Here is a 27,749-nt window from a genome sequence, read left to right on the forward strand (position 1 = left end):
TCCTCTGCTGCTTTCCCAGGCCATTAGTAGGAAACAGTATCAGAAGTGGAGCAGCTAGGATGTGAATTGGTGCCCAAGGATTTTTAATATTATTTTCATTTTTTAAAAATTTGATTACTTAAGATTTCCTCTAATTTACAAATTTAGATATAGTATAAATCCTAAAACCAGTGGGGCTGTACTGATATGTTTCTTAAATGTATTTTTAAAATGTTATTTATTTATTTATTTACTTATTTTTTGACAGGCAGATGGAGAGAGAGAGAGAGAGAAAGGTCTTCCTTTACCGTTGGTTCACCCTCCAATGGCCGCCTCAGCTGGTGCGCTGCGGCCGGCGCCCCACGCTGATCCGAAGCCAGGAGCCAGGTGCTTCTCCTGGTCTCCCATGCAGGTGCAGGGCCCAAGCACTTGGGCCATCCTCCACTGCACTCCCGGGCCATAGCAGAGAGCTGGCCTGGAAGAGGAGCAACCGGGACAGAATCCGGTGCCCCGACTGGGACTAGAACCCGGTGTGCCGGCGCTGCAGGCAGAGGATTAGCCTATTGAGCCGCGGCTCCGGCCTAAAATTTTATTTATTTGCGAGGTAGTGTGACAGGGAGAGGAAGAAAGAGAGGGAGAGGGACACACACACACACACACACTGGAAGAGAGCACTCCCCCATCTGCAAGTTCACTCTCCAAATCTCAGTAACAGCTGGGGCTGGGCCCGGCTGAAGCCAGGAGCGAGGAGCTCAGCACAGGTCTCCACGTGGGTGGCAGAGACCCATTACCTGTTGCCTGCCAGGGTGTGCATTAGCAGGAAGCTGGAATCGGGAGTGGAGGCACTGGGACTTGAACCTGATACTCTGATATGGAATGCGGGCGTCTCCAGTGGAGACTTCACTGCTTGGCCAAACACCCACCCTGGAACACAGGTGTCTTAACTGCTAGACCAAATGTCTGGTGTGGTTTATCTTCTAAAGCTGCATTGAGGTGCAATTCACAAGGTGTAGAATCTACTCACTTAAAGTGCACGGTCCTGTGGCTGGTATTGTGGCTCTGTGGACTAAGCTGCTACCCATGATGCTGGCGTTCCATGTGAGCGTCAGTTTGAGTCCCAGCCTCTGCACTTCCTGATCTAGCTAGCTCCCTGCTGATGTGCCTTGGAAAGTAGCTGGAGCTGGCCCCAGTACTTGGGCCTCTGCCACCCATAGGGGAGGCGGGAATGGAGTTCCAGGCTCCTGACTTTGGCCTGGCCCAGCCCTGGCCATTTGAACCACCAGATGGAAGATCCCTGTTTTTTCCTCTCCATATACTCTGCCTTTGAAATAAATAATTAAATCTTTGTAAGTGCATAATCCACTGTTTTTAATTTCTTTTAACTATGTGAAAGGCAGAGAGACAGGGATACAGAGAGAGGGCTCTTCCATCTGCTGTTTCACTCCCTAAATGGCCGCAATGGCTGGGGCTGGGCCAGGCCAAAACCAGGAGCCAGGAGCTTCATCTAGGTCTCCCACATGGGTGCAGGGTCCCAGGGACTTGGGCCATCTTCTGTTGTCCTCCCAGGCACATTAGCAGGGAGCTGGATCAGAAGTGGAGCAGGTGAGGGCTTGACCCTGTATGTCACAGCACCGGCCTCCAATCTGCTGGCTTTTAGTGTGTTCACAGAGTTGGGCAAATATCACCACTATCTAATATTTGAACATTTTTACTGTCTCTGTGCCTGGCAGCCACGGCCCTCCCCTCTTTCCTGTCTCTCGATTTATCTATCTTAGACATTATATGTAACTAAGAGTTGTGTTTTTGTGATTGACTTCGTTCCCTGAGCCTGTTTTCAGGTTTCATCTATGTCTTCCTTTTAATGCCAAATACATACCGTCGTGTGGACAGACACCATGTTTTCTGAACTAGTGAACGTTTGGGTCGAGTCCTGTTGTTTGGCTGCTGTGACTGATGTTGCTGTGGATGTCCGTGTGTGAGTTTATGTGGATCGTGTTTTCTCTGGATCCTTGGTGTCCACCAAGGGGTGGTTTGGCTGGGATGCCTGGTTGTCTTGTGTTGAATGGTTTGAGGAAACGTTTCCTGAAGTGGTTGCATGGTTTTACAGCCCCACCAACAGTAGCGTGTGAGGATTCCAGGTCTCCCACGGCTTGCCTAGTACTTGTTGTTGACCATTTTTGTTTCTGGTGACCATCTCCTGAGGGGCATGAAGTCACATCTCCTGTGGGTTTGATTGGCGTTTATTTAAAGACCCTGAGCATCATTTCATGAGCTCATTGGCCGTTTGTGTGTCTTCGTGGAGAAGTGTCTGTGTTTAGTATATCCTTGTCCATTTTAAAATTGGGTGGGTTTGTCTTTTCATTGTCAGAGAGTTAAGAGTTCTGAATATGAGACCTGTCTCAGGTGCACGGTATGCAGATGTGTTCTCACACTCCTAGGTGTCTTCCTTTTCCTGACGGTGTGCTTTGGCCCCTAGAAGGTTCGCAGTTTGGTGTAACCCAGTTTGTCTGTTTTTTTTCTTTTGTCACATATGTTTTTAGTATCTTTGGAAAGGGCCTGGGTTTGGGGAGATAGACTCCTAAGTTTTCTTTGAAGGATTTTACAGTTGATTTAGTTTTTCTTTTTAAAGATTTATTTATTTATTTGAAAGTTAGAATTGCACAGAGAGAGAAGGAGAGGCAGAGAGAGAGGTCTTCCATCCACTGGTTCACTCCCCAATTGGCCACAATGGCCAGAGCTGTACTGATCTGAACCCAGGAACCAGAAGTTTCCTCTGGGTCTTCCCACGTGAGTACATGGGCCCAAGGACTCGGGCCATCCTCCACTGCTTTCCCAGCCATAGCAGAGAGCTGGATCAGAAGTGGGGCAGCCAGGTCTTGAACCGACACCCATATGGGATGCCGGCACTGCAGGTGGCGGCTTTACCCACTATGCCACAGCACCAGCCCCTGATTTAGTTTTTTTTTTTTTTTTTTTTTTTTTTTTGACAGGCAGAGTGGACAGTGAGAGAGAGAGACAGAGAGAAAGGTCTTCCTTTGCCGTTGGTTCACCCTCCAGTGGCCGCCGCGGCCAGCGCACTGTGGCTGGCGCACCACGCTGATCTGAAGGCAGGAGCCAGGTGCTTCTCCTGGTCTCCCATGCAGGTGCAGGGCCCAAGCACTTGGGCCATCCTCCACCGCACTCCCGGGCCATAGCAGAGAGCTGGCCTGGAAGAGGGGCAACCGGGACAGAATCCGGCGCCCTGGCCGGGACTAGAACCCGGTGTGCCAGCGCCGCAAGGCGGAGGATTAGCCTATTGAGCCACGGCGCCGGCCCCTGATTTAGTTTTATAGTTTTGTAATTTATGTTAGATTTGTGACTTATTTTGATGTGAAGTTTTAGTGTGTGATGTGAGTAGGAGTCCATATTCATGGTTTTCCATGTAGGTATCCAGTCTTACTTGTTGAAAAGATAACTCTTTGCCCATTGAATACTCTTGGTATCCTGTCAACCCTCTCATCTTTCACTCTGCCTGGCTACTTAGATTCTCTGCTTCATTTTTCATATAAGGATCCATGGGTGTAGTTAAGTCACTTTCTAAGGCTGCCTCTGTTGAAAATAGCTCTCGGCCGGTGCTGTGGCTCACTTGGCTAATCCTCTGCCTGCAGCGCCGGCACCCCGGGTTCTAGTCCTGGTTGGGGCGCTGGATTCTGATCTCCTGTTCAGCCTGGCCAAGCTCTGGCCGTTGGGGGCATCTGGGGAGTGAACCAAGATCTCCCTCTCTGTCTGTGTCTCTCTGTCTGTCATCCTTTCAAATAGATGAAAATAAGTAAATATGAAAAACAAATGAATCAGCTAGCTTAAACATTCCCGGGGATCCCTGGACGTGAATAGCCTAAGAAGGCAAAGGCTCCATCCAGAATATTCGGGTGCTGCCTGTGCCTTCCATCTGTGAGTCGCTGGTTCGAAGGGGAGAAGCAGCAGGAATATTTCATGCGACTGTGAGCGTGGATCAGAAGATGGCACACACTTGATGTGGTACATTTAAGGACACACTTTCCAGCGGCGGGAGCCATCTCTTTCAAACCTCAAAGGAATTGGAGCTGTCACGGGAGGTCTCAGATGTTTCGGCGCTGCAAACCCAGCGCCATTCCACCAGGAGAAGTGAAATTGGAAGCAGAGCGGACGTGTGCTCGTGTGCGACTTGAAATGCCCCTTGCAGTTCTGTCCACCGTCGCTGAGATGCGAGGAAACTGAACGAGGTTCTGCTCGGGAAGCAGGACGGTCGGCCGCTGGAGCCCGAGGAACGTGCCCGGGACCTGGGTGCTTGGAGCTGTGCGTTGCTTGCCGGGAGGTTGCCACTTGAGTCTTGGCTCTGCAGCCCCAGGGTCTTTGCTTTGTGCTCTGCCTGGTGCTTTGCAGCCTGTCCGCTAGTGTGTGTTGGCCACAAATGGTGGGACGTTTCGGTTACTGCACATCCGGGCATAAACAGACCGTTCTGAGCCAGGAAGACTCTCAAGCAGGAAGCAGCAGGTGAGCACACAGGGAAGGTGTCACCTGTTCACCTTGGACTTGCCAGCTCCCACACGTGAGCAATGAAGTTCCGCTGTTTCCCAGTGACCCGGTTTAAGGTGTTTTTTTTACAGCAGCTAAGATGGACCGAGACAGTAGGGAAACATGAGGAGTGAAGACGGCTTTTTCCTTTTTCACACATTCTGTTTGAACCTTCACAGAGTGAGAATTCCAGCATGGAGAGGAATCTCTGGTCTGGTGACTCTGCACGGGAACCTGAGGTCCCTCTGTCTTGTCACACTCTTGTCTGTGGTCGTCTGGGTTACTCTCCCATTCTCTGTCCACCTGCTGCTGGGGGTGTCTTCCCAGACAAAACTGGTCATCGCTTCCCTGGCCCCTGGATTAGCCACTGGGCCTGCTTACAGGATAAGGTCCCAGCTCCTCTGCTTGACGCAACAGGTCCTTCATGACCTGGGTCCAGCTTCTGTCTCCAGCCTCGGGGGTCCACCCCTCTCTTCCCAGCTCGGGCCTCACAAACTTCCCATTTCTCCCCAGAGCACACCCTCTCCCTTTTCAAGCTGTCTCACCCTTGTGAACTTTGATCCACCTTAATTATCCTCCTGAGTTTACTAAACCCTGAAAACCCGGGCCAGGTCTCAGCTCTTTTGGAACCTCCCCAGCTTCCTGTGCTCTGGTCCTGGGGTGCTCGGCCCACAGCCCTGCCCCAGTGCTGGCTGTCCCTCCGCGGGGTCCCCTGGCCTGCTGCTTTCTCCCTGGTCCAACCTCAGTTCCGACGTGGTGCTGAGTACGTTGAGGGCCCCCAGTGTTTTTAATAGACGAGTGAGTCAGTGGGGATCTTGAGTTGAGGTCCCCAAATAGCCCGGGAGGCAGCCGTGACGTCTGAGATGTGCAGGCCTCACCTTTCCACCGTGTCCTCAGCAGATTGACTCGCGGGCCAGGTGGCATTACTCTTATTATAGATGTCGTAGAATGCACTTAGAGCTGGAGTTCAAAGTAGCAGCTCGGTATGCTTTAAATTCCACCCCCCACCCCCCACCCCAAACACAGCCAATGTCACGACGGTTTTGGTATCTGTTGATTTAGTAATTTATGATCCACGGAAGGCAAATGCAAATGAAAGGTTCTTTGCAGGCATTTTGCATGGATGGGAAAGTAGAAACAGCTTGACATCCCGACGTGAGGGAAGGGCTCGGATACACTTGGGTGTGCGGTTATAAAGGAGTATTAAGTAGTTCTTTTGTACTGTCGGCAGCTGCATGGAGACAAGCAAGTGATGAGCTGGTGTGCTCTGTAAGGGTGGCTAGGGCGTGGGTAGATCTTTTGTGTTCTAGCATTTCCTAAGCTGCTAGGATTTCGGGTGTGTCTTGGTGATTTCTGTGGGCAAAACAAAATGTTTGAAATTGTCATCGTCTTAGACTCTGAGTGTAGGGTCACTGGCTGTAAGGCATTTAAAAGAACTTAAGATGTTTTTGTTGGAATCCTTGTAAGTAATGCTATTGCTAAAAAATGGGATGCTACAGCCACGCAGGAAGCACCAAGTGGTTTGAATGTTAAGAGGAAAAATCCAGGACGGAGTTCTGAGAAGGGAAGGGGTGTGTGTGTGTGTGAACTTGGTGTCATTGTCTCAGAGAGATTACCTCTTTGGGATATTCTGTGATTATAAGAAATTACAGTGGGATTATAAGAAAACAGAGAACACCTAAAGGAATGAAAAATCAGAGGTAACCCCCAAGACCAGAGTCACATCCGGCAAAGGCCACCGTCGTTGGTATTTTGTTGACCCCTCCAGAACCTCTCCTGAGCGCCTCTCCCCGCTCCGGGGTCACATTGCCCAGTTGTGTAAAGGGGAGATTATCTCCGGACAGTCTGTGTGATATCCAATACTTGTCAGACCAGAAGTTCCTACCCTTTTAAAACTGGCCCAGTCTTCGCTTTTGGTGGTGATGTCAAAGCCATGCGCACGGCTGCCAGGAACAGGTGTCGGGCAGGGCAGCGGTCCCAGGCTCGCTGGAGGCTGGGGCCTGCCAGGTTTTGGGAGCAGGGAGGGGGTGCTGTGTTGTTCCCTGCTACTTATTTTCTTTCTTAAGTGCTGATCCCTGCCAGTTAAGAGCCGCGGTGTGGGAGGCCCCTGTGCCACCAGGGTAGGGAGGAGGACAGGGAAGGCTCGTGCAGTCACAGTTTGTCGGAGGGGAAGGGGATGGGGCACTTCTCTCCCTATCAAGGAAGTTGCCAAGTGTCTGATTTGGAGATGGAAAACGAAAGGGGGAGGGGTGTCAGGGCCTCTGTAGCTGTCCTGCCTTCCTGATTGTCTCACGTCATCAATAAATGGAATAAACGGAATTTTCAGTGTGATGGCCATGGAGACTTCCTACCGATACATGAGTAATTAGCGCATAGTTAGTAATATTTCTTTTTTTTCCTTACATGGTGTTCAGCAAACACAAATGGTTGTTTTGTTTTGTTTTTTTTTTTTAAGATTTATTTTATTTATTTGAAAGGTAAATTACAGAGATAGGCAGAGACAGAGAGAGGTCTTCCATCCACTGGTTCACTCCCCAGATGTCTGCAAAGGCTGGAGCTGTGCCGATCCAAAGCCAGGAGCCAGGAGCTTCCTCCGGGCCTTCCCATATGGGTGCAGGGGCCCAAGGACTTGGGCCATCTTCTATTGCTTTCCCAGGCCACAGCACAGAGAGCTGGATTGGAAGAGGAGCAGCCAGGACTAGAACCAGCGCCCATATGGGATGCCGGCACTTCAGGGCAAGGCTTTAACCTGCTGTGCTACAGCGCCGGCCCCTATTTAGTAATATTTCTGTGCATGCTTGATGCTTTTTAATAAAAGTGATAGGCTGTCAATCCCTGGAAAATTATGACTGAATGCGAGGTACATGGATACTGCTACTTAATTTTCCCCTATTCTGATACAGGGTTTTTTTTTTTTTTTTTTTTTTGGGAAATTGCTTAAATTTTTAATAATTTTGCTTTTTTCCATTAGAGCCTCAAGTGAGAGTGATTGAGTGGCGTGGGAAGAGGGGAGGGTGGAGGAGGCTGAGTGAATGAAAGGAAGGAGGGAGGCGGGAGGAAGGCTCTGGGGAGAGAAAGCGCCCCCACGTGTCGGCAGTGTTCCTCCTGTTTGCCTCCCTGAAGCCTCTTCTCCGTTGGTGCTGTAAGGACATGGTTTCCTGGTTCCCCTTTTAACTCAGTGTTCTCTCTGCCCCCTGGATGGATCGGCCAGCTCCTTACTGAGAAGTAGAGCGCCCCCTCTCGCCGCGTGCGTTAACTGCACTGTTCCTGCTTCCGTCTGCGTATTATAAACTCTGGATGAGCAGGAATTCTTCCTCGGCCGTGTTTGCTTTCTTATCACCTAGCGCAGGGTCCTGGCAGTGTAACACGAAGTAAATAACTGATTGATATGTGGGTAAATGAACCTTTAAAGAGCGACAGCAAAGGTAGGAGTCATAAAGCTTCCTTCGTCGTCTTTGACACATTTTCATTATATGTGGGTGCTTCAAAAAGTTCATGGAAAATGGAATTATAAGTTGATTTTGGTGCAGAAAAAAAAAATTCTGGTCCACATATTTGAGGGAAGATCATGAAAGATGCATATTAACAAACAACCGTGCGTGGACGTCAAAGGTTTTTGTTTTTGTGGTTTTTTTTTTTTGCACCAAACTGAACATTCAATCTCATTTTCCATGAACTTTTTGAAATACTCTCCAATGAGAATATTTTAGAAAGTTTTGTTTGAAGACTCAAAGATGCCCGGTAAATAACACTGTCTTCCTGACCGGGTTCTGAACTCGCGAAGGTGTAAGAAGCAGGAGTTCGAGACCCACACACGCCTTTCTTGTCCCACACAGCCGCGTTTCCCTGTATCAGCGGAGGGGCAGCAGCCCACACGGTAGCTGACAGAGACCTTGGGAGTTGGTGGAAGGGAAGCTTCAATCTGAAAAACAGATGCCCCTTCCCACCCCTTCCGGGGGCCCAGGGTCCTGCCTGTTGCCCACCCCCACCTCTGGGTGGGGAGGGAAGGCTTGGGGTAAAGGAACAAGAGGCTTAGGGGAGAAGAATCCTCTCCTACTGCTACTCCCTGGGCCTTGTGCTCTTGACCTCACATTGAAGGCCGAGGAGGAATTCACATATTTCCTGCACCTGTCACTGGTCCCCCAGAGCCAGGCTCTCCTCCAGTGTCTCTGCTGATCTGCCTTGGATCGCTGTTGGGTTTGTTCTTAGGAAGCTCAGAAATGGATTGCATTCACTGATCAGCTGCTCCAAGGCCACACTAGACCCGAGATTGAAAATTCACTTCCTCATCTGGAATTCCTTCCTCTCTGAGATGCAGTACCGGAACGTTTGTAATTGGATCCAGTAGCAGCGTCAGGGCACTCTAGTGAAAAAAATCTGAGTCAGGTGGGCCTTTGGTGTAGCTGTTAAGATGCTGCATCCATGTGGGAGTGCCTGGGTTCAAGGCCTGGCTCCACCTCCGAATCCGTCTTCCTGCTAATTCACACCCTGGGAGGCAGCAGGTGCTTGGGTCCCCACCACCCATCTGGGAGACCCTGGCTGAGTTCTGGACTCTGGTTTCAGCCTGGCCCAACCCTGGCTGTTGGAGGCATCTGGGGGAATGAACCAGCCGATGGAGGATCTCTCTCTCAGCCTTTAATAAATAAGCAAAAGAACAACATGCAAGCCAGGGGCTGGGTGTTTAGACGGACAGTGATGACACTGGTTAGGACATCTTATTTTTTTTTTCTTTTTTTAAGATTGATTTATTTGGGGGCTGATGCTGTGGCATAGTAGGCTGAGCCTCTACCTGCAGCATTGGCATCCCATGGGGGCACCAGTTCGAGTCCTGGCTGTTCCTCTTCCAGTCCAGCTCTCTGCTATATGGCCTGGGAAAGCAGTGGAAGATGGCCCACGTCCTTGGGCCCTTGCACCCACATGGGAGACCCAGAAGGAGCTCCTGGCTTCATCAGCCCAGCTCCAGCCATCGCGGCCATTTGGGGAGTGAACCAGCAGCTGGAAGACCTTTCTCTCTTGTCTCTCCCTCTCTGTCTAACTCTGCCTCTTGAATAAATAAATCTTTTAAAAAATTTATTTTATTTGAAAGGCAGAGTTAGAGAGAGAGAGAGAGAGAGATCTTCCATCTGCTGGTTCACTCCCCTAAATGGCTGCAACAGCTGGAGCTGAGCCAAACAGAAGCCAGGAGCCTCTATCGGGTCTCCCACGTGGTTGCCCAGTACCAAGTACCTGGGCCATCTTACGCTGCTTTCCCAGGCACGTTAACATGGAGCTAGATCAGAAGTGGAGCAGCCAGGAATTGAACCGGCGCCAATATGGAATGTCAGTGCTGTAGGCAAAGGCTTAACCAGCTATGCCACAGCACCAGCCTGGGTTAGGACACCTTTGAAGTACCTGGGTTCAAGTCCCGCTACTACCTTTGGCTCCTTTATATCTTTAGAGATATTGCCATTATGAGTGTGCCCTCTATAGGTGCATAGTGGTAGTGAACAAGTTGAATTCCAAAATGAGACCGATTCGTCTTAACCTCTGTGTGTCTGTCTGAAAGCTAGACAGCAATGATCCTCCCGGATAGGGTTGCTGTGGTTATTGGATCCATTTATTCGTGTAAGGAGCTTAGAGCTCTGGTACCTGGCACACGGCTAAAATGTGTTCACCAGCTTAAAAAATTAGTTTTTGGACATTAGTTCCTCTTGTGAAACTCTCAGGGAGAAATTTAAAATTCAGATTCCGCCTCCTGGTAAGACTTGAAAGTTCAAGTCCCATATCAGATTATCTTGGCCTGTGAGTTAGTGTTCCTAGAATTTGAGGTCCTGCCGTGTGTGTGTGTTTCCTTTCTTTCTCTTAGCCAGAGAGGTTCTTCATGGCTGTGTGCAGCTGGGAGGCCGTCCACAGCCCAGCCTGGGCTCACTCTCAGTAGCGTGCGTGTGGCTTCCCCAGAGTTTCAGAGGTTACGTAATTTAATAGGAAGTCTCTGGAGCCTCACTTAAGTCTATAACTTTTTTATATTTGTTTATTTATTTGAGAGGCAGAGTTACAGAAAGAGAGAGATCTTCCATCTGCTGGTTCACTCCCCAAATGGCCACGATGGCCGGAGCTGAGCTGATCCTATCTGAAGCTAGGAGCCAGAAGCTTCTTCTGGGTCTCCTATGTGGGTGGCAGCTTCTTCCCGGCCTCCTGAGCACTTGGGCCATCCTCCACTGCTTTCCCAGGCCATTAGCAGGAGCTGGATCAGACTCAAACCAGCAGCGCTCATGTGGGATGCCAGCACCACAGGCAGAGGCTTAAGCTACCATGGCACAGTGCTGGCCCTGAGTCTACAATCTTAGTAAGACCTGCGAGAATCCCAGATTATGAACCTCATGTGTGTGAAATTTGCCTCTTCTCATCCTGGCCCTCCAGGCACTGATTCTAAGCAAAATCATTATTATTATTTTAAAGATTATTTATTTAAGAGGTAGAGTTACAAAGAGAGGGATAGAGAGAAAGGTCTTCCTTCCATTGGTTCACTCCCCAAATGGCCGCAACGGCCAGAGCTGCGCTGATCTGAAGCCAAGAGCCAGGTGCTTCTTCCTGGTTTCCCACCTGGGTACAGGGACCCAAGCACATGGGCCATCTTCTACTGCTTTCCCAGGCCACAGCAGAGAGCTGGATTGGAAGTGGAGCAACCGGGACTCGAACCAGCGCCCATATAGTTTGCTGGTGCCGCAGGCGGAGGGTTAACCTGCAACATGGTGCCAGCCCCAGCAAAATCATTATTATGTCATACACGGTACTGCAAAGAGTGCATGGAAAATGGAATTAAAAAATAAGTTGGTACAAAAAAAAAAAAAACCAAAAACTGTGACATCTATGCATGTGAGGGCCTTCAGAAAGTTAGTGGAGAGTGTGTGTATTATTGTGTAAGGGTTTTAGAACTTTCCTGTGACAACACAGTCCTATCTTTAAACAAGAAATACATACTTATTTGAAAAGCGGGGTGGGGGAGGATGAGGGGGTGAGTGAGCACTCCCCGTCTGCTGGTTCACTCCCCAGGTACCTGCAACAGCCTGGACTGGGCTGAAGCCAGCAACCAGAAACTCAGTGCAGGTCTCCCACGTGGCTGACAGGGACCCGGTGCCTTGAGCCCACACTGCTGCCTTCCAGAGTCTGCGTTAGCAAGAAGCTGGAGCTGGGACTCAAGCTCAGGCACTCTGATACGGAATGCAGGTGCCTTAACCAGCGTCCTCCATGGCTGGGCCACCTGCCGGCCCCTTAACTTAGCTTGTAATTCCCTTCTTACCGTGAATGTTTTTGAAGTCCCCTCCTGTTTGTCAAGCAGAGGGAGGGAGGATGGGGAGAGAACACCGCCAGTCTCAGCTTCAGTTTGTGCCAGTTGTGTAGATCCAAGGCCTTTGCACGCTGCACTGCCATACCTGCCACTTCTCAGGAGGTGGCGCTGAGACCCGCTGGCCCGCCCTAGCGTATGGCAGTGCAGGGGCGGTAGGCGCCCCTGTCCTGCCTTCCACCAGTGTGGGTTCCTCCTGCAGCCCTGGTTTCTGGTGCTCCTGTGCTGAAGGGTGTCTGGGTTCTAGTGAGGGACACGCGTCGTGTGCCAGGTCTCTGGGCAGAGATGCTGGGGTCTGCGCACAGGGTGGCTTCCGCTGCTTCGAACTGGGGACTGGCAGCTCCAGGAGCCTTTCCTGTGGGTGCCACTGCCTCAGCAGAGCCTTGTTCTCTGCACATTGCTGGAGGGAGCCGCTGTGTCCTTAGGGGTCTTGGGGTGACACTGCTTGACCCTGTGCTGCTTCACTGTCTTTCTCAGGTTTTGAGGGGGCCCTTACCCTGCAGGTGCCTCCGGGAGCCGCCTGTCACCCACTGTCCCCTCTTTTAGGAAGGCTCGGTGGAGTTTCTGGCTTCCTGTGTTGGTGTCTTGGTGCTGGGCTCTATCACTTTTCTTCTTACTCTAGATATTTTCCCCTCTCCAGATGTTTCTCTGGATTTTTTTTTTTTTTTTTCCTGTTTGTGAGTTCTTCCACTTGGAGAGAGAACAAATTGCATCTATTGTTCAGGCAGATCTTTTTGCCCCTCCCTGCACTGGGTGATCTTACTAGGCGCTCCTTCCCTGTCAGACCAACTCCTGAGTCAGGCCTGGGCTTGCTCTGTTGGGCCCCGTCTCTGCCGTGCTTGCTCTTGACCGAGTCCTGATTCTAGAAATTTCTCAGATGTCTTTCCTGAGGGCGTGAGCTGTAGAATACGTCCTGCCTAACAGTGTTCTGAGTGTTCTTGCTCTTCTGCCTGGATTCCCTTGAAGCCCTCCAGAGTTAGGGAGCCCCGGTGATGCCTGCCTTGGTTGTGGAGGGTCGTGCTCCCCGGTGTTGTTACCACGGGACGGTTTAAAAGTGTGTTTTTCCACAGCTCCTAGAACCGAATCCTGCTTCCTTTTAGGGGAGTGACTCCAGTGAACCCAGATCTTGCCTGTCTTCCTTTAGTAGGCTTTTTTTTAAGCTTCAGTAAGCACCATGTTATACAAGAGGTTTGCAAAAAAGTTCTTGGGAAGTGTGCATTATGAAAAATTTTCAAACCCAAGTAAAGTTATCTTTTAATTCCATTTTCACGTAAACTGATTTCTCCTCGTGTGTCTCCAATTTTGAATACATCCTTAGTTAGACCCTAGATTATCGCTGTTCCTTTTTCTGTGTCTGTTTATCCTGGCCTTCAAGGTTTCCTTCCGTGGGTCAGCTCTGTATAGCTCTTGCCTCCTCCTCCTTTCCCTGTTGCAGTAGAATTTACGTAACACAACACGCACCATTTTCACTAGCATAGCTGAGTGGCGTTAAGTACTTCCACTACACACTTCATTGCTGCCGTCCGTCTCCCAAACTTTCTCCTGCCCTCTCGTTGAAACTCCATACTCAGTAAACCATAAACACCCCTCCTTCGTGTGAGTGAAATCCTACAGCATTTGTCTTTTTCTGTCTGACTTTGCTTTGCATATCGTTGTCAGGTTCTCCTATGTTATAGCACGTATTAAATTTGTTCTTCTTCTTCTTTTTTTTTTTTTTTTTAAAGATTGATTGATTGATTTGAAAGGCACAGTTACAGAGAGAGGAGAGAACTTTCATCTGCTGGCTCACTCCTCAAATGGCTACAACCACCCAGGGCTGGACCAGGCTGAAGTCAGGAGCCTGGAACTCCCTCTGGATCTCCCATGTGGGTGCAGGGGCCCAAGCACTTTCCCAGGCATATTAGCAGGAAGCTGGGTCGATTAGAAGTAGAGCAGCCGGGACTCAAACTGGCCCTTCCGTGGGATGCTGTTGTCACAGGTGGCAGCTTTACCTGCTGCACCACAATGCTGCCCCCGAGTTCCCTTATTTTAGAGACTGATTGATGGATGTTACAGTGTGTGTATGAAGGGAGTTCTGAGGGTCCATGGAACAGCTCATTGCCTTTTTTTATGTGAGGGTTTTTTTTTTTTGACAGGCAGAGTGGAGAGAGAGAGAGAGGTCTTCCTTGGTCTTCCTTTTTCCGTTGGTTCACCCTCCAGTGGCCGCTGCGGCCGGCGCACCGCGCTGATCTGAAGCCAGGAGCCAGGTGCTTCTTCTGGTCTCCCATGGGGTGCAGAGCCCAAGCACTTGGGCCATCCTCCACTGCCCTCCCGGGCCACAGCAGAGAGCTGGCCTGGAAGAGGGGTGACCGGGACAGAATCCGACGCCCCGACCGGGACTAGAACCCAGTGTGCCGGCGCTGCAGGCGGAGGATTAGCCTATTGAGCCGCGGCGCCGGCCTCATTGCCTTTTAATTTGGTTTTCTTATGAGCTTTTCCAAGGCTCTTTGTATATGTACTACCTTCCATTTATCCATTCATTCATCAAAGGACCACCCCCCCCCCCCCCCCGGCCATTAGAAATAATACTGTGCACATAGGCATGCAGATACGTGTCGAGTCCCTGCTGTCACTTTGAGGCCCTTACCTAGCAGTGGGGTTGCTAGGCTTTGGGGTAATTCTGAGGTATGTTTTAGAAGAGTGGTGATGACTGCTGTCTGCATTGGAAAATCTGGCCTTTGGTTGAGCTGGACCCACGGGACCCACCTGTCGTCTGCTACAGCCTGGCATGATGACTGGATAAAAACAGCTGCTTGCCTTTGCACAGGGCCCCCCTCTGCTGCGTGTCCTACCAAGATGACAATCCCGCGTGCTGTCCCAGCACTGCCGGCCCAGGTTGGAGTGGTTAGACGCTAGCCACCCAGGGCGGGCGTCTGGCCACTTCCCGAGTGAGTAGCTGGGTTCCAGTCTTGGCTCCGCTCCTGGTTCCAGTTTCCTGCTAGTGTGCACCTTGGGAGGCAGTGGCGATGACGCAGGCTTCCTGAGACCGGTGGGGAAGATCTGGAGTGAGTGTCCAGGTTTGGCCTGGCCCAGCCCCAGCTGTCATGGACACGTGGAGAATGAGCCGGTCTACAGGAGTGTTCTCTCTGTCTACCCCTCTTTTTATTTTTTTGTACCTCTCAAGTAAATAATTAAATTCTTAAAAATAAAAGGCCAAGTAAAAAAATTCTGAAATGGCTTTCTTATTTAACAACAACAAAATGAGTTGCCAAGCCTAAGGGCCAAGTTGTACTGTATGGGCTACTTCCACTTGGTCTTGGCCAAAGTCTCATTATCTAGAGTGTACACTTATTCCTCCGGTTGCCTTCTGTCTGTCTGTCTGTCAGGGTTTCTGGCATACTTTGGGGAGATGGGAGCTGGTGCTCCTTTTCTTGGGTTTTGATCCAGTTGTGAAATAAGACAACAAGACTTTCAAATGATTCAGAATAAAATAAAATCCCTTCCGTTATTATAAGACCAAAGAGAAGTTTCTTTAACATGGGGGGAAAATGCCCCCCAGACAAGCACCTACATCGTTTCTTCTGGAATCTTACTAAATGCATGAACGGGGCATGGACAAGTGCAAGCAGAAGTTCCCCGATGAGGGCCTGCTTTGAGTCTGTGGTCTGTAGCTCATGCAGCGTTCCCCGCTGTCCTTTGAGCTCAGCGGCTTTCTCTGGAAGGGGAAGCTGGGTCTCAGAGCGGGTAGGGAACGACCCCAGGACTTCTACGGCTCGGGCTTGGTCTTGAATTTGTGTTCATCGCAAAGCCGCTTAGCCACAGCTGCCACTCCTAAAATGATGTGGATAAGGGAAAGCAGTAGAAGATGGCCCAAGTCCTTGGGCCCCTGTACCCGTGTAGGGGACCCAGAATAAGCTCCTGGCTCCTGGCTTCAGATTGGCTGAGCTCTGGCCATTGCAGCTGTCTGGGGAGTGAACCTGTGGGTGAAAGACCTCTCTCTGTCTCTACCACTCTCTGTAACTCTTGTCTTTCAAATAAATAAAAAATAAATCTTTAAAAAAAAGCATAACTGCTTCATAGCAGGGTAAAGCAGTGTTGGTGCTTGCTAATGATTCAGCTGCCTCTGTCTCTCTCTTTTAAAAGATTTATTTATTTACTAGAGAGGAGAGGCAGAGAGAGAAAGAGAGAGAGAGAGAGAGAGGGAGAGACGGAGAGAGAGAGAGGTCTTCCAACTGCTGATTCACTCCTCCAATGGCTGCAATGGTCTGAGCTGTGCTGATCTGAAGCCAGGAGCCAGGAGCTTCCTCTGTGTCTCCCATGTGGATGCAGGGGCCCAAGCAACTGGGCCATATTCCACTGCTTTCCCAGGCCATAGCAGAGAGCTGGATCGGAAGTGGAGCAGCCGGGACTCAAACCAGTGCCCACATGGGATGCTGGCACCACAGGCAGTGGCTTTACCTGCTACGCCACTGTGCCGGCCCTGACCCTGTCTCTTATGCAGGACACATGGACTTAGGAGTTCGGTTGTAGAGCCTGGATGTTATGTGGAAGGGACTCAGACGGCTCTCACTGTGTGGAAGGTCTTTTGCCACATAGACTTGCTGTGCATAGCGCAGTGTGTGGGGGCCGCTGGCTGGATTGGCAGTGTATTTATGCAGAATCTTGTGTTCCTGTTGATAGGTGTGTTAGCATGAGAGATTTATAAGAACCTCTAGGACTTAGCATTCAAAATTGTAAAAAGGGAGAAAATAGAATCTCAGATTGGTGTTTAAATAATACTTCATTGATTGTAGTCCTTACGTGAAGCGTTCTCATGTGTGGTTTCCAGGAACTTCACACCTGCAGGTGTCTTGTTCGTTCTGTCTGGGTTTAATACAGGCTCCCTCATAACGTTCTTAGGATGTGCTTTCCTCTTCTCAGTAAGTCTTCCAGGGCTGTGTTGTGGTACAGCGGGTAAAGCCACCACCTGTGACACCGGCATCCCCAGTGGGTGCCAAATCAAGTCCCCACTGCTCACTTCCAATCCAGCTTCCTGCTGATGTGCCTGGGAAAGCAGCAGAGGTTGGCCCAAGTGCTTGGGCCCCTGCCACTCAGCATGGGAGACCTAGCTCCTGGCTCGTGGCTTTGGCCTGGCACAGCCCTGGCCATTGTGGCCATCTGGGAGTGAACCAGCAAGTAGAAGATCAAGCGATCTCCCTCCCCTCCCCCCCTTCCTCTCCCACCTTTTCTCTTTGTAACTCTAATTTTCTGATTAATTAATTCATTAAATTTTTTAAATTTATTTTTTATTTTTATTTTTATTTTTTTTTGACAGGCAGAGTGGACAGTGAGAGAGAGACAGAGAGAAAGGTCTTCCTTTGCCGTTGGTTCACCCTCCAATGGCCGCCGTGGCCAGCACACCGCACCCATCCGAAGCCAGGAGTCAGGTGCTTCTCCTGGTCTCCCATGCGGGTGCAGGGCCCAAGCACTTGGGCCATCCTCCACTGCCCTCCCGGGCCATAGCAGAGAGCTGGCCTGGAAGAGGGGCAACCGGGACAGAATCCGGCGCCCTGGCCGGGACTAGAACCTGGTGTGCCGGCGCCGCTAGGCGGAGGATTAGCCTGTTGAGCCATGGCACCGGCCTAATTCATTAATTTAAAAAGGTCATCCAGATGTCTTAGGACTTTGTTTTTTCCTGTTTAGTTGCACAGAATATCCTAAAACCACACTGTACTCCTGGTCCACTACACTAAGACCAACTTCTTAGCAAGGGAAATGAGGTGTTCCCCCACCCCCCCCCACCCCCGTATCCAATTCCCTAACCTCATACTGTTTCCCTAGAAAATTGCAGGGGTACCTGTCGTATAAAGAGTTTTAACATTCCTGTTTTTCGGACTGTTGCATTCTATTTCAGTGGGGCTTTTTTTTTTTCTTTTTAAAAAAGATTTAATTTATTCATTTGAAAGCAGAGTGACAGGGGATTGGGAGAGGGACAGAGATCCTCATCCTCTGGTTCACTCTCCAAGTGGCCGTAATGGCTGGCGCTGGGCCAGGCCAGACCAGGGTCCAGGAGCTTCCTCTGGGTCTCCCACATGGGTGCAGGGGCCCAAGGGCTTGGGCCATCTACTGCTTCCCTGGATGCCTTAGCAGGGAGCTGGAGCAGAAGTGGAGCAGCTGGGACTTGAACCAGCACTTTGATATGGAATGTTGAGTCACAGGTGATGGCTTAACTTGCCATGCCTCAGCCTTGGGCCCTCAGGATGGCTTTTCAATAAGTGAACTTAGGAGAAGTAGACTTAGTCCATTTTGATTTGCTTGGAAAAAGTACTGACTTGCATTCAAAGACTTGGAATTTTCTCCTGTTTTTCCACTGAGTGACCCCTAGGCCCCTGAGAACTCATTACCCTTTGCAAGCCACATCTCCCCATCTTTTATGCCATATACTTTATAGGAATACTGTAGACTGTTCAGAATATGTTTGTTTATGGAGTTACTTTTTGTTTTGGCTGTAAATGTGAGAGGTTTTGGAAACAGAATGAGATTTGTGTGTTTTGCTTTTCTTACTGCCCAGGCACTGTGGTTTGGGGGGGCCGGTCCTATTGTCCTACCCCATGGCCAGCTCTGGCCAGCTCGAGTACTCTGGGGGAATTTCTAAACCCATTGTGTACTTGTCCCAGATGGCTCCTATGTGAATTATACTTTTTTCCAAGTTAAGATTACAGTAGTTTTTGTTCTTTTGAGAAAGACCTGAACTTTTAAACTGTCTTTTTAAGAATCAGCTTACTTCAAGGACAGTTAGAAAGTTCTGGAACTCCCCCTTGTGGGATTCTGAAATGTGCTCTACAGCACAGCAGACAGGATCCTGGTTGAATATCCCTCATCTGAAAACCTGAAACTCAAAATGCTCCACAATAGGAAACTTTCTGAGCCCTAATGTGATGCTGATAGTCGGATGGTTCCATGTATGCAGGCTTTGTTTCTTGTATGCCATTATTAAATGTATTGTATAAAGTGGATTCAGGCCACGTACAAATGAAATTCCTGTTTAGACTTGAGCCCATCCACAAGATACCTGATTATATATGTATGTAAATACTTCAGAGTGTCCAAAACAACATAAAATGGGAAACATTTAAGGTCCTAGGTGTCCTGGATAGTGGATAATCAGGCTGTGGTGGTTAGTTTTGTCATGCCTTCAGCTGATGGTGGATTCTTACTTAAAATGACACAGTTCAAATTCGTGCATCCAGAGGTGTATCAGCAAAGACAAAATGGTAGTCTTTCAAGGAAATCACTGTAAGATCGGATGTTTAATCATAGTCAACAACATAATTTTGAGTTTTTAACATTTCTTTATATAAAGAAATATTTTAGGAGAGAGAATTACCTTGTCAGGTTAAGGTTTTTTTTTTTTTTTTAATTAAAAATTTTTTTTGAAAGGCAGAGTTAAGGAAGAAGGATGAGAGAGAAAGGTCTTCCGTGTGCTGGCCCCAGATGGCCGCAACGGTCAGAGGCTGGGCCAGGCTGAAGCCAGGAGCTTCATCCAGGTCTCCCAAGTGGGTGCAGGGCCCCAAGCACTTGGGCCATCTTCTACTGCTTTTTCCAGGCCATTAGCAGGGAGCTGGGTTGGAAGTGGAGCAGCTGGGACTGCAACCGGCATCCATTTGGGATGCTGGTGCTGCAGGCGGTAGCTTAATCCACTGTACCACAGCACCATCTCCCTAGATTAAGATCTTAATACAGTTAAATTACGGATTTTTTTTTTCTTAAAAAACAGTTTACTGGGCCAGTGTTGTGGCTCAGTGTGTTAAGCTGCTACCCGCAATGCCAGCATCCTGGTCCAAGTTCCAGCTGCTCTTACTTGCAATCCAGCTCCCTGCTAATGTACCTGGGAAAGCAGCAGAGGATGGCCCAAGTGCTTGGGCCCCTGCCATCCACCTGCAAGACCCAGATGGAGTGTCCAGGCTCCTGGATTCAGCCTGGCCCTGCCCTGTCTGTTGCAGCCATTTTGAAGAATGAACCGGTGGATGGAAGGCCTCCCCCCCGCCCCCCCGCCGACCCTGTAACTCTGCCTTTCAAACAAATAAGTAAATCTCTTTTTTTAAAAAAAGCAGCAGCTTAGTTATAAATGTGTTTGAAAGTGTGCTGTGTGTGTGCATGTTTTCTTAGACTTTTTTTCGTGGACGTTTCAGAAGCACACGCCGAATGCCAGGTTCTGACGCGTGCGTGCGTTTGGTTGGCACAGTTTACTGTTCCTAGCGCCTTGCCCTTTGCAAGCCCGCCCAGCTCTGCAGCTTCTGTGCTCCCCTTGTGTGCTCACCTGCGCGCATTCACTCCCTGGGTTCTGAGCGCCAGTTATGGGGTAGGCATTGTGATTAAGCCAGCTTGGTGCTTAGAATTGACAGGGCAGATGGACCCTGGCAAGCTGTGACATCATAGTGCAGAACGTTAGTGAAGTCAGGTACAAAGCGCTGTGGGTATGAGTGCTGGGCAGTTCCCCTGGCTGTGGAGGCTGAGAGGGACATCGGAGGAGGCACTGGGTTTAGCTAGGTGGGGGCCAGGGTGGTGGTGAGTGGGCTGGGGAAGCAGGTTCACAGCAGAGAAATATGAAACACACAGGTTCTGAGGCAGAACAGCAGATAGTGAGGCTGGAGCACGAGCAAGGAGGCAGAGACAAGCAGGTGCGTGCATCTCGTAGCGGCACTGAAGGATGGGGAAGCCTGGCGGCTTTTGAGCACACAGGGGCGTCACCACGTTTCTGTGTTATCAGCTCACTCTTGGTGCAGTGGAGAATGGAGTGAAAGGGCAGAGGGGAACCCAGGAAGACTTGGAGGAAGTGGGTTTTTTTTTTTTTTTTAAGATATTTTTATTTATTTGAAAGTGTGATGAAGAAAGGGAGAGATCTGTCTTCCACCTGCGGATTCACTCTCCAAATAGTTGCATCAGCCAGGGCTGGGCCCTGCCAAAGCCAGGGCTTCAAACTCCATCCCAGTCTTCCACGTGGGTGGCAGAGGCTCAGGCGCTTGGGCCATCGTCTGCGGCCTTCCCAAGTGCGTTAGCAGGGAGCTGGAGTGAAGGCAGAGCAGCCGGGTCTGGAATCATAAGCCAGCGCTTACCCCACTGCGCCACAACCGCAGACCGTGGAGGACGTGGCTGCATCGTAAACCTTTTCTGTAGTGGTTTTGCCTTTGCGGGCCCTGTGGCGGGTACTCAGCTCTGCTGTTGTGGCAAGAAAGTGGCCGTAGGCGCTATGGCTGCCTTCCAGTGAAATGCGAACAACCAGGCAGCGATGGATTTAATCTGTGCACGTAGTTTACATCCCTTGCTCTCTGGGCACGGAAGTGCAGTGAGTGGGGTTTAAGGGCTCTTGAAGAGGGAGGGAGTGGATAGCATTGGGGGGTAGGTGAGAAGCTGCGATGGAGCAGGTTCTCAGCCTTCTGGCTTAACCAGCCGTAGACAGTGTGGTGCAGCTGGTGAGTAACAGGGCCAAGATGAGGCATGCAGCAGGCATCCCTTGCCTGGGGCGTGGGAGGGCCCAGGCGGCTGCCCCGTCTTGGTTGGACATACAGGTGTGCAGAGAGCTAGGTACTGGAGAAGTCCCCTCGCAGGAGAGGGAGGGGGCCCAGGCTGGCATCCAGGGCAAGGCCAGCCGCTGATGGATAGAGGAGTGGCGAGAGGAGAAGGAAGGAGAGAAGCCAAAGGGACAAGGGGGTGGTGGTGGTAAGGAGGGAAGAAGGGACGAGCTGAATGACAGATAGGTTCCTGTTGGGTTTGGGTGCCCGAGGGTCCTCCGTACTGCTGATGAAAGCAGTTTCAGAATGTGGTGAGGTTTTTTGGTTTATATCTATGATGGTGTGATTCGTCTGTAGATAAACAGATTTAAAAATTGAGTTCTTCCATAACACTTCGGGCTTATTTTACAAGTCCTGTGTAGGAGTTCCAGCAGTGGGGGAGGGGTTTGGTGTAATGGTTAAGTTGCCTATTGCGATGCCCCTGTCCCCTGCTGCAGTACCTGGGCTCAGTCTCCAGCTCCTGATTCCAGCTTCCTGCTGATGCACACCCTGGGAGGCAGCAGGTGGTGGCTCAGGTATGGGGTCCCTGCCGCCCACGTGGGAGACCTGGATCCAGTTCGTGGCTTCCAGCTTTTGCCTGACCCAGCCCCAGCTGTTGTAAGCATTTGGGGACTGAACCGGCGTTGGACAGGAGTTCTGTCTTATCTGCCTCTCGGCTCTCAAATAAATAAGTTTAGAAAAATTTTAAAAGAATACTAGCAGACACTAGCATTTAAAAAAAAAAAGAGCAGTAGACTAATATTTGATCCCACTTACAAACATGTAAGATTTTTTTTTTTTTTTTACTTTTAAGGTTTATGTATTTATTTGAATGGCAGAGGTGGGGCAGAGAGAGAGAGAGAGAGAGAGAGAGAGAGATCTTTCCTTGGCTGGTTTACTTGACAGTGGCCACAACAGCTGAGTCTGGGCCAGGCCGGAGCCAGGAGCCAGGAGCCAGGAGCTTCTTGCTGGTCTCCCACGCGAGTGCAGGGGCCCAAGTACTTGGGCCATCTTCCACTGCCTTCCCAGGCATTAGCAGAGAGTTGGATCAGAAGTGGAGCAGCCGGGACTCGAACTGGTGCTCATATGGGATGCCAGCACTGCAGGCGGCAGCTTTACCAGCTACACCACAGCACTGGCCCCTCTAAATATGTTTTAAAATGTAATGTATCCTATTTTTTCCCCCTCTTGAAGTGGTTAAAATGTGTTTCATGTAATGTGCGTGGGTCAGTCTTACAGACAGAACAGGTTTCACATGACCGTGGGGGTTCCACTCAGTAGCGCATCTTTCTGGAGTTGATAGTTACCCCCAGTTGTCTGCCCAGGCTTTGGGGGAACAGATGCCTTCTTGGCCTCTGACACTGCCCGATGCTCTGGCTGTGGCCCTCAGGCTGAATCCTTTTCTATGAGCACTGTGCTGGAAGCATCACACGTCACGACGGAGGGAGGCAGGTGCTTGTGGAGCCGTGTGCTGCCTGCACCGTTCTGTGTCCCCCAGGTCCCACCCTGACCCTCCCACCCACATAGCCATATCCCTGGAGTGGGTTGTTCATTTCCTTTTCCAGATGCTATGTGAGTGCCAGCCCATGTGGTCCATCCGGTGTTCTTTTTGTGGACTTTTGTCTCTCCCATCCGTAGCTATTCCACATAGTACAAATGACAGGTGCTTGAGTTCTGGGTGTCTCTTGGGGATTTGTCTGGAGGGTCCTGGCTTCTGAGGTCACCGTCGTGGTGGAAGGCATGTGTGAAAACAATGACTTGGCCTGTTACTGGGTGAACCTACTTTAATGTAAAAGTGGACTCTTGTATTTACATAAAAGTTCAGCAAGTGAAATGCCGAATGGCGTTGTTCCTCTGTGTGCTTGGAACATACTCACCTGCTTCCTGTCACACTAGGAGTTTTCATGAGTTACAGCCACCCACAGCACAGTGTTCTCTTGTTCACTGTTGCATTGCCAGTAAATAGATAATACCCAAATACTCGCTGACCGAATGAATGAATGAATGAGTGAGTGAGCGTAGCTTCTGCTTACTGTTGATACTAGGTGGTGCCTTCTGCTTCCTTCTGAAATCTTTTTCCTTTTTTTTTTTTAGGCAGAAACCACTAATACTAGCCTCTTGCAGGTGCAACTGGAATGCAGTTTACATAATAAAGTGTGCCAGCAATTAAAGGTAATGGGAAATATTTAGTGTTTTCTCTTTGCCTTCCTCCCTGCCGCTTTGCTGAAGAACGAAGCAGAATGGCGCGTTCTGTTCTCAGAGGCGCCCATGTGGGTGCCCTACGTGCTTTCCTGTCTCTCCTGAGCTTGCAGTCACAAAGTTCATATCTCCCTTTGTTCCCCGCTCCCTCCGCTCTCAGAGCTGCTACTTGGAATCTGAGGACGTTTTGCGCCTGCAAATGAGCATAATCGTAACCATGGAAAACTCCTCAAAGGAATTTGAAGAAAACACTCAAGACTTGTTAGATCATCTGTCCATCGTCTATGTAGCTACAGATAAATCCGAGACCTCAGGTAAGGAGGACTCTTGGCATTTCCATTAGGAAATACTTGGGTGAAACCGCATCACGATTCTGTAGCATTTGCTTATAGATCGTGTCTTAGCAAACTGGGACAAGGGCCTTTCCTCAAGAGACTTTTTGGGAATCACAACTGGATCTTGATCTGTGGCTGCTACTAAGGAGGTGGTATTTTGGGAGGGAACATTAAGTGACTGTGGCTGGTTCATCTGCCTGTCCTTGGGGGTGATTTTTCTTAGTGTTTTGGAGATAGTAAACAAGTTAAATGGACATGCATGACAGTCGGATAAAAGTACTCATGACGTATTTAAAATCTTGTGTGTCAGTTTTACTAAATGCCAGGAGCTCAGTTGACCAAATCTTTGGTATTTTTGAATGTTGGGAGCCACCTGTTGCTGGCGGCCTGAATTTTAGTGTCCAGCTCTGTGGATTTTGTCTTTGGAGCAGACTGTGTCTCCTACTTAGCAGGATCACCTCGTTCATCGGCTTAATTTTCTCAGATCTTTGTAGGAGACGCACGCATGACCCTGAAATTGATCATGTAGTATGTGCCAATTGTCTGTTAGTTTTCAGGGCTTTCCTGGTATGGGAGGGTATACATGTCTGTATATTCAAAGAAAGAAACGGTACAAATAGTATACAGAAGTGCAGTTTTGTTTATTGGCAAGCTTGTTGAACATTATTCACCTTCCAGTACTTAGAATCGGCCGGCGGCGTGATGCAGCAGCAAGAGAGCCCCTGGCCCTCAGGTTTATGGGTTTTGGTGATTCTCATAACAGCCAGGTGGATATCGACCTGGGGAAGAGTGTGCTGTGGGCTAGCGCTGGAAGGAGGCCTGCGATTTGAGGTCCTAGGCTTTTGTTTCTTCCAAACATGATTGTCTCACTGGGGAAGAAAGTGGCTGAGTGATCGGCAGGAGGGCAGCTTTACTCGACCTGTAGCTCTCCATCATTTAGCCTGGACTGCTAGGTCAGTGTTCATCATGATCTTGTTCCTGGTGGCTTCCAAGAATGCCGAAAGAAAACAGCTCATTTTGGTTTTCGTGTTGAAAAAGCAGTTAATTTTTTTTTTTAACAGAAACACGTAATGGGATGATGTTCTGATCATCCTCTTAGGGCCCACGGGTCTGGCTCTCAATTTTAATACCTTTGCTTTGGTTCTTTGGGACAGATGGCTCTGCCGTCAACATGTACATACTGCATTCAGGAAGCAGCCTCATCTGGATACAGGTGATTGTCCAAGCTTATCATCGCAGGTAGACGTGGCCATCCCAAGTGTGCGTTTGGGTGTCCAACGTGAGGGTTTTCCAGGCACAGATACAGCAATACCTTGTACCTGCTGGCTTCCGCTTTTGCTCGAGCCGGTTTCCCTTGCTTGAAGCCCTGGGTGTGTGAAGGTGTCAGCGCCCCCTTCTACCGTCCGAGCCACACCTGCTGGGCACTTGCTCGGCATGGGGTCTGTGCCGTGGACTGATTCTAGCAGCGTCGGCTGACCTGGGTGCGGGTTCTCCGGGCGAGGGCAGTAACTGAGGTTTTGTTGCTGTTGTAGGATGTGCATCATTTCTCGCACACAGAGGCTCTGTCCGTGCAGTTTGAGCCAGTCCTGCTCCCTCCTTCTACCACGAACTTCACCAAAATCGCCTCTTTCACTTGCAAAGGTACAGATTTGGAGAATGCTGGGGCTTATCTTTTCTGTTCCATGCGTGCTGATGGCCATCCTGTCTGAGAGGTGGCCTGCAGGTGCAGGTCAGGTGTAGTTTTTTTTTTTCTCTTTAAGAGTTATTTATTTGAAAGAGTTACAGAGAGAGAGGGAGAGACAAAAACAAAAAAAAAGAGAAGGGTCTTTTATCCACTAGTTCACTCCCCAGATGGCTGCAATGGCTGGAGCTGGGTCAATCTGAAGCCAAAAGCCAGGAGCTTCTTCCAGGTCTCCCAGGCAGGTGCAGGGCCCAGACACTTGGGCCATCTTCTACTGCTTTCCCAGGCCATAGCACAGAGCCGGATCAGAAGCAGCCGGGACTAGAACCAGTGCCAATACGGGATGCTAGTGCTGCAGGTGGAGGCTTAACCTACTATGCCACAGCACCGGCCCCCAGGCATGGGTTTAAAAAAGGTGAATGAACCGATTAGCTTTCAGTAAACTGCAACTGCCTTAGGTGTTCTAAGAGATGGTGTGATAGACGAATAACGGTGCTGCTTTTATTCTGTCACATATGTAGGGTTTTTAGTTTTTCATTTTTATTTTTAAAACTTATTTATTTGAAAGACACACACACACACACACACCGGGGAGTGGGGGACTTCACTCCCCAGATGGCCACAGGGCTGGGCCAGGCTGAAGCCAAGAACCAGGAACCTTCTCTACATCTCCCACATGGGCAGCAGGTGCCCAAGCCCTGGGGCCGTCTTCCGCTGCTTTTCCCAGGCCATTAGCAGGGAACTGAATGGGAAGTGGAACAGCCTGGACAGCAGCTGGCGCCCATATGGGATGCCAGCAGCACAGGCGGTAGCTTTACCTGCCACGCCACAATGCTGGCCCTGGGTTTGCAGTTTCAGGCTTAACTTGGTGACGTGAAAGCCCAGGATGTGCGCGTGTGTGCTGGAGGCATTGCTTTCAGATGGTGCAGGTCTGCTGCGGTTGTGTGTGCTTGTGTGGAGTGGGAGTGGAATGCCTGGCGAGTGCACACCCAGTCCTGTCGCTAGAACCTCACTGACGGTTAAAAAGAATTCTGGCACATTGGGTAGCATGGTGCAGCAGGTTAAGCCCCTGGTTGAGAGCTGCATCCTCTATCAGAGTAGCTGGTTTGAGTCCCGGTTACCTCACTTCAAGCCAGGTCCTTGGCAGGAGGCCAGTGAGGAAGAAAGGGGAGTTGAGAGCATTCGAGGGCCTGTGACCACTTATATCTGAATCACTCTTTGGATGGGGAGGGAAAAGTGAATTGCCACGTTATATATGGGACACACGTCTTATTTTTTGTGCAGGCGTAAGGAAAGACAAGGTGCTGCCCTCACGTTTTTCTTTATGCCTTTCCAAAGCAGCTACATCGTGTGGAAATGTGGAGGACGCACACAAGGTCAGAAGCAGCCCAACACTAACAGCGTGCCTGTCCTCGCCTGTGGTTCAGGGGTAGGTGGATCCCGCTTCCCCTGAATTCATATGTTTTTCCACCCCGTGGTGGGAATGCTTTCAAAATGCAGCAGATCGAACTTGCGGGCTTCTTTCGCCCTCTGGCCTTGCCTCCGTGGGCATTTGCACAGCAGGACTGAGGGGAGGTAGTGAAACAGGTCAGTCCAGGCGTGGGTTCTGGACTGGGCAGCCAGGCGTACAGGAAGGGGTGCTGAGTCGCCCTCTGGGCCTGGTTGTGCCCTGGTGGCCTCTGGGTGCCGTGCTCGCTGTGTGAGACTGGGCAGAGGGTCGCAGGAGATGGTCTCTGGGGTCGTTCCCAGAGCCGCTGTCCCTAGGTCTCCCGTGCACGCTCCTCTCTCTGCAGGGGGCAGGCTCGCCAGTGTGGCTGGTTGCCCTGATGGCGTGCGTGTCCTCTGTTCGCAGGTATTTTAGGATGGACTCGGCTGCAACCCAGTTTCACATAGAGACTCGGGAGAATACATCAGGAGTGTGGTCAATGTGGGGCCTCAACCATTTTGACCACGGCATCGTAATAACCGACGTGTTTGTTTCCAAGGAGACCAGGCACATTTTAAAGGTACATGCAGCATTTTTCTCCAGGGTTCAGCCTGTTTTAAGCTCCAAGGGCAAATACCAGGAAATCAATATTTATATTTTTCTTTTAATATTTTCAGAGTTACTTTTAGGTTGTCTCTCTCCCTTTCTGTCTCTCAACTTCTTAAAGGAGCGGTTACATTCTTGGACAACATTTTATTATTAT

The 27,749-nt window shown here is 50.0% G+C and overlaps 1 protein-coding gene across 3 annotated transcripts in view; it reads left to right on the forward strand.

The window, feature by feature from the left end:
• TMEM131L (transmembrane 131 like) overlaps positions 1 to 27,749 on the forward strand; it is a 180,921-nt gene that overhangs the window by 103,148 nt on the left and 50,024 nt on the right. For 2 of the 3 annotated variants that reach the window (XM_062199470.1, XM_062199472.1), the window contains exons 8-13: positions 23,440 to 23,517; positions 23,705 to 23,858; positions 25,034 to 25,092; positions 25,412 to 25,520; positions 26,899 to 26,989; positions 27,413 to 27,566. In XM_062199470.1, coding sequence (XP_062055454.1) covers positions 23,440 to 23,517; positions 23,705 to 23,858; positions 25,034 to 25,092; positions 25,412 to 25,520; positions 26,899 to 26,989; positions 27,413 to 27,566 — 645 coding nt within the window. The remainder of the gene's footprint in view (positions 1 to 23,439; positions 23,518 to 23,704; positions 23,859 to 25,033; positions 25,093 to 25,411; positions 25,521 to 26,898; positions 26,990 to 27,412; positions 27,567 to 27,749) is intronic. The other variant, XM_062199471.1, reaches the window with a different exon arrangement.

This window comes from Lepus europaeus, chromosome 8 (genome assembly GCF_033115175.1).
Source record: "Lepus europaeus isolate LE1 chromosome 8, mLepTim1.pri, whole genome shotgun sequence".
In the NCBI taxonomy this organism is placed as follows: domain Eukaryota; kingdom Metazoa; phylum Chordata; class Mammalia; order Lagomorpha; family Leporidae; genus Lepus; species Lepus europaeus.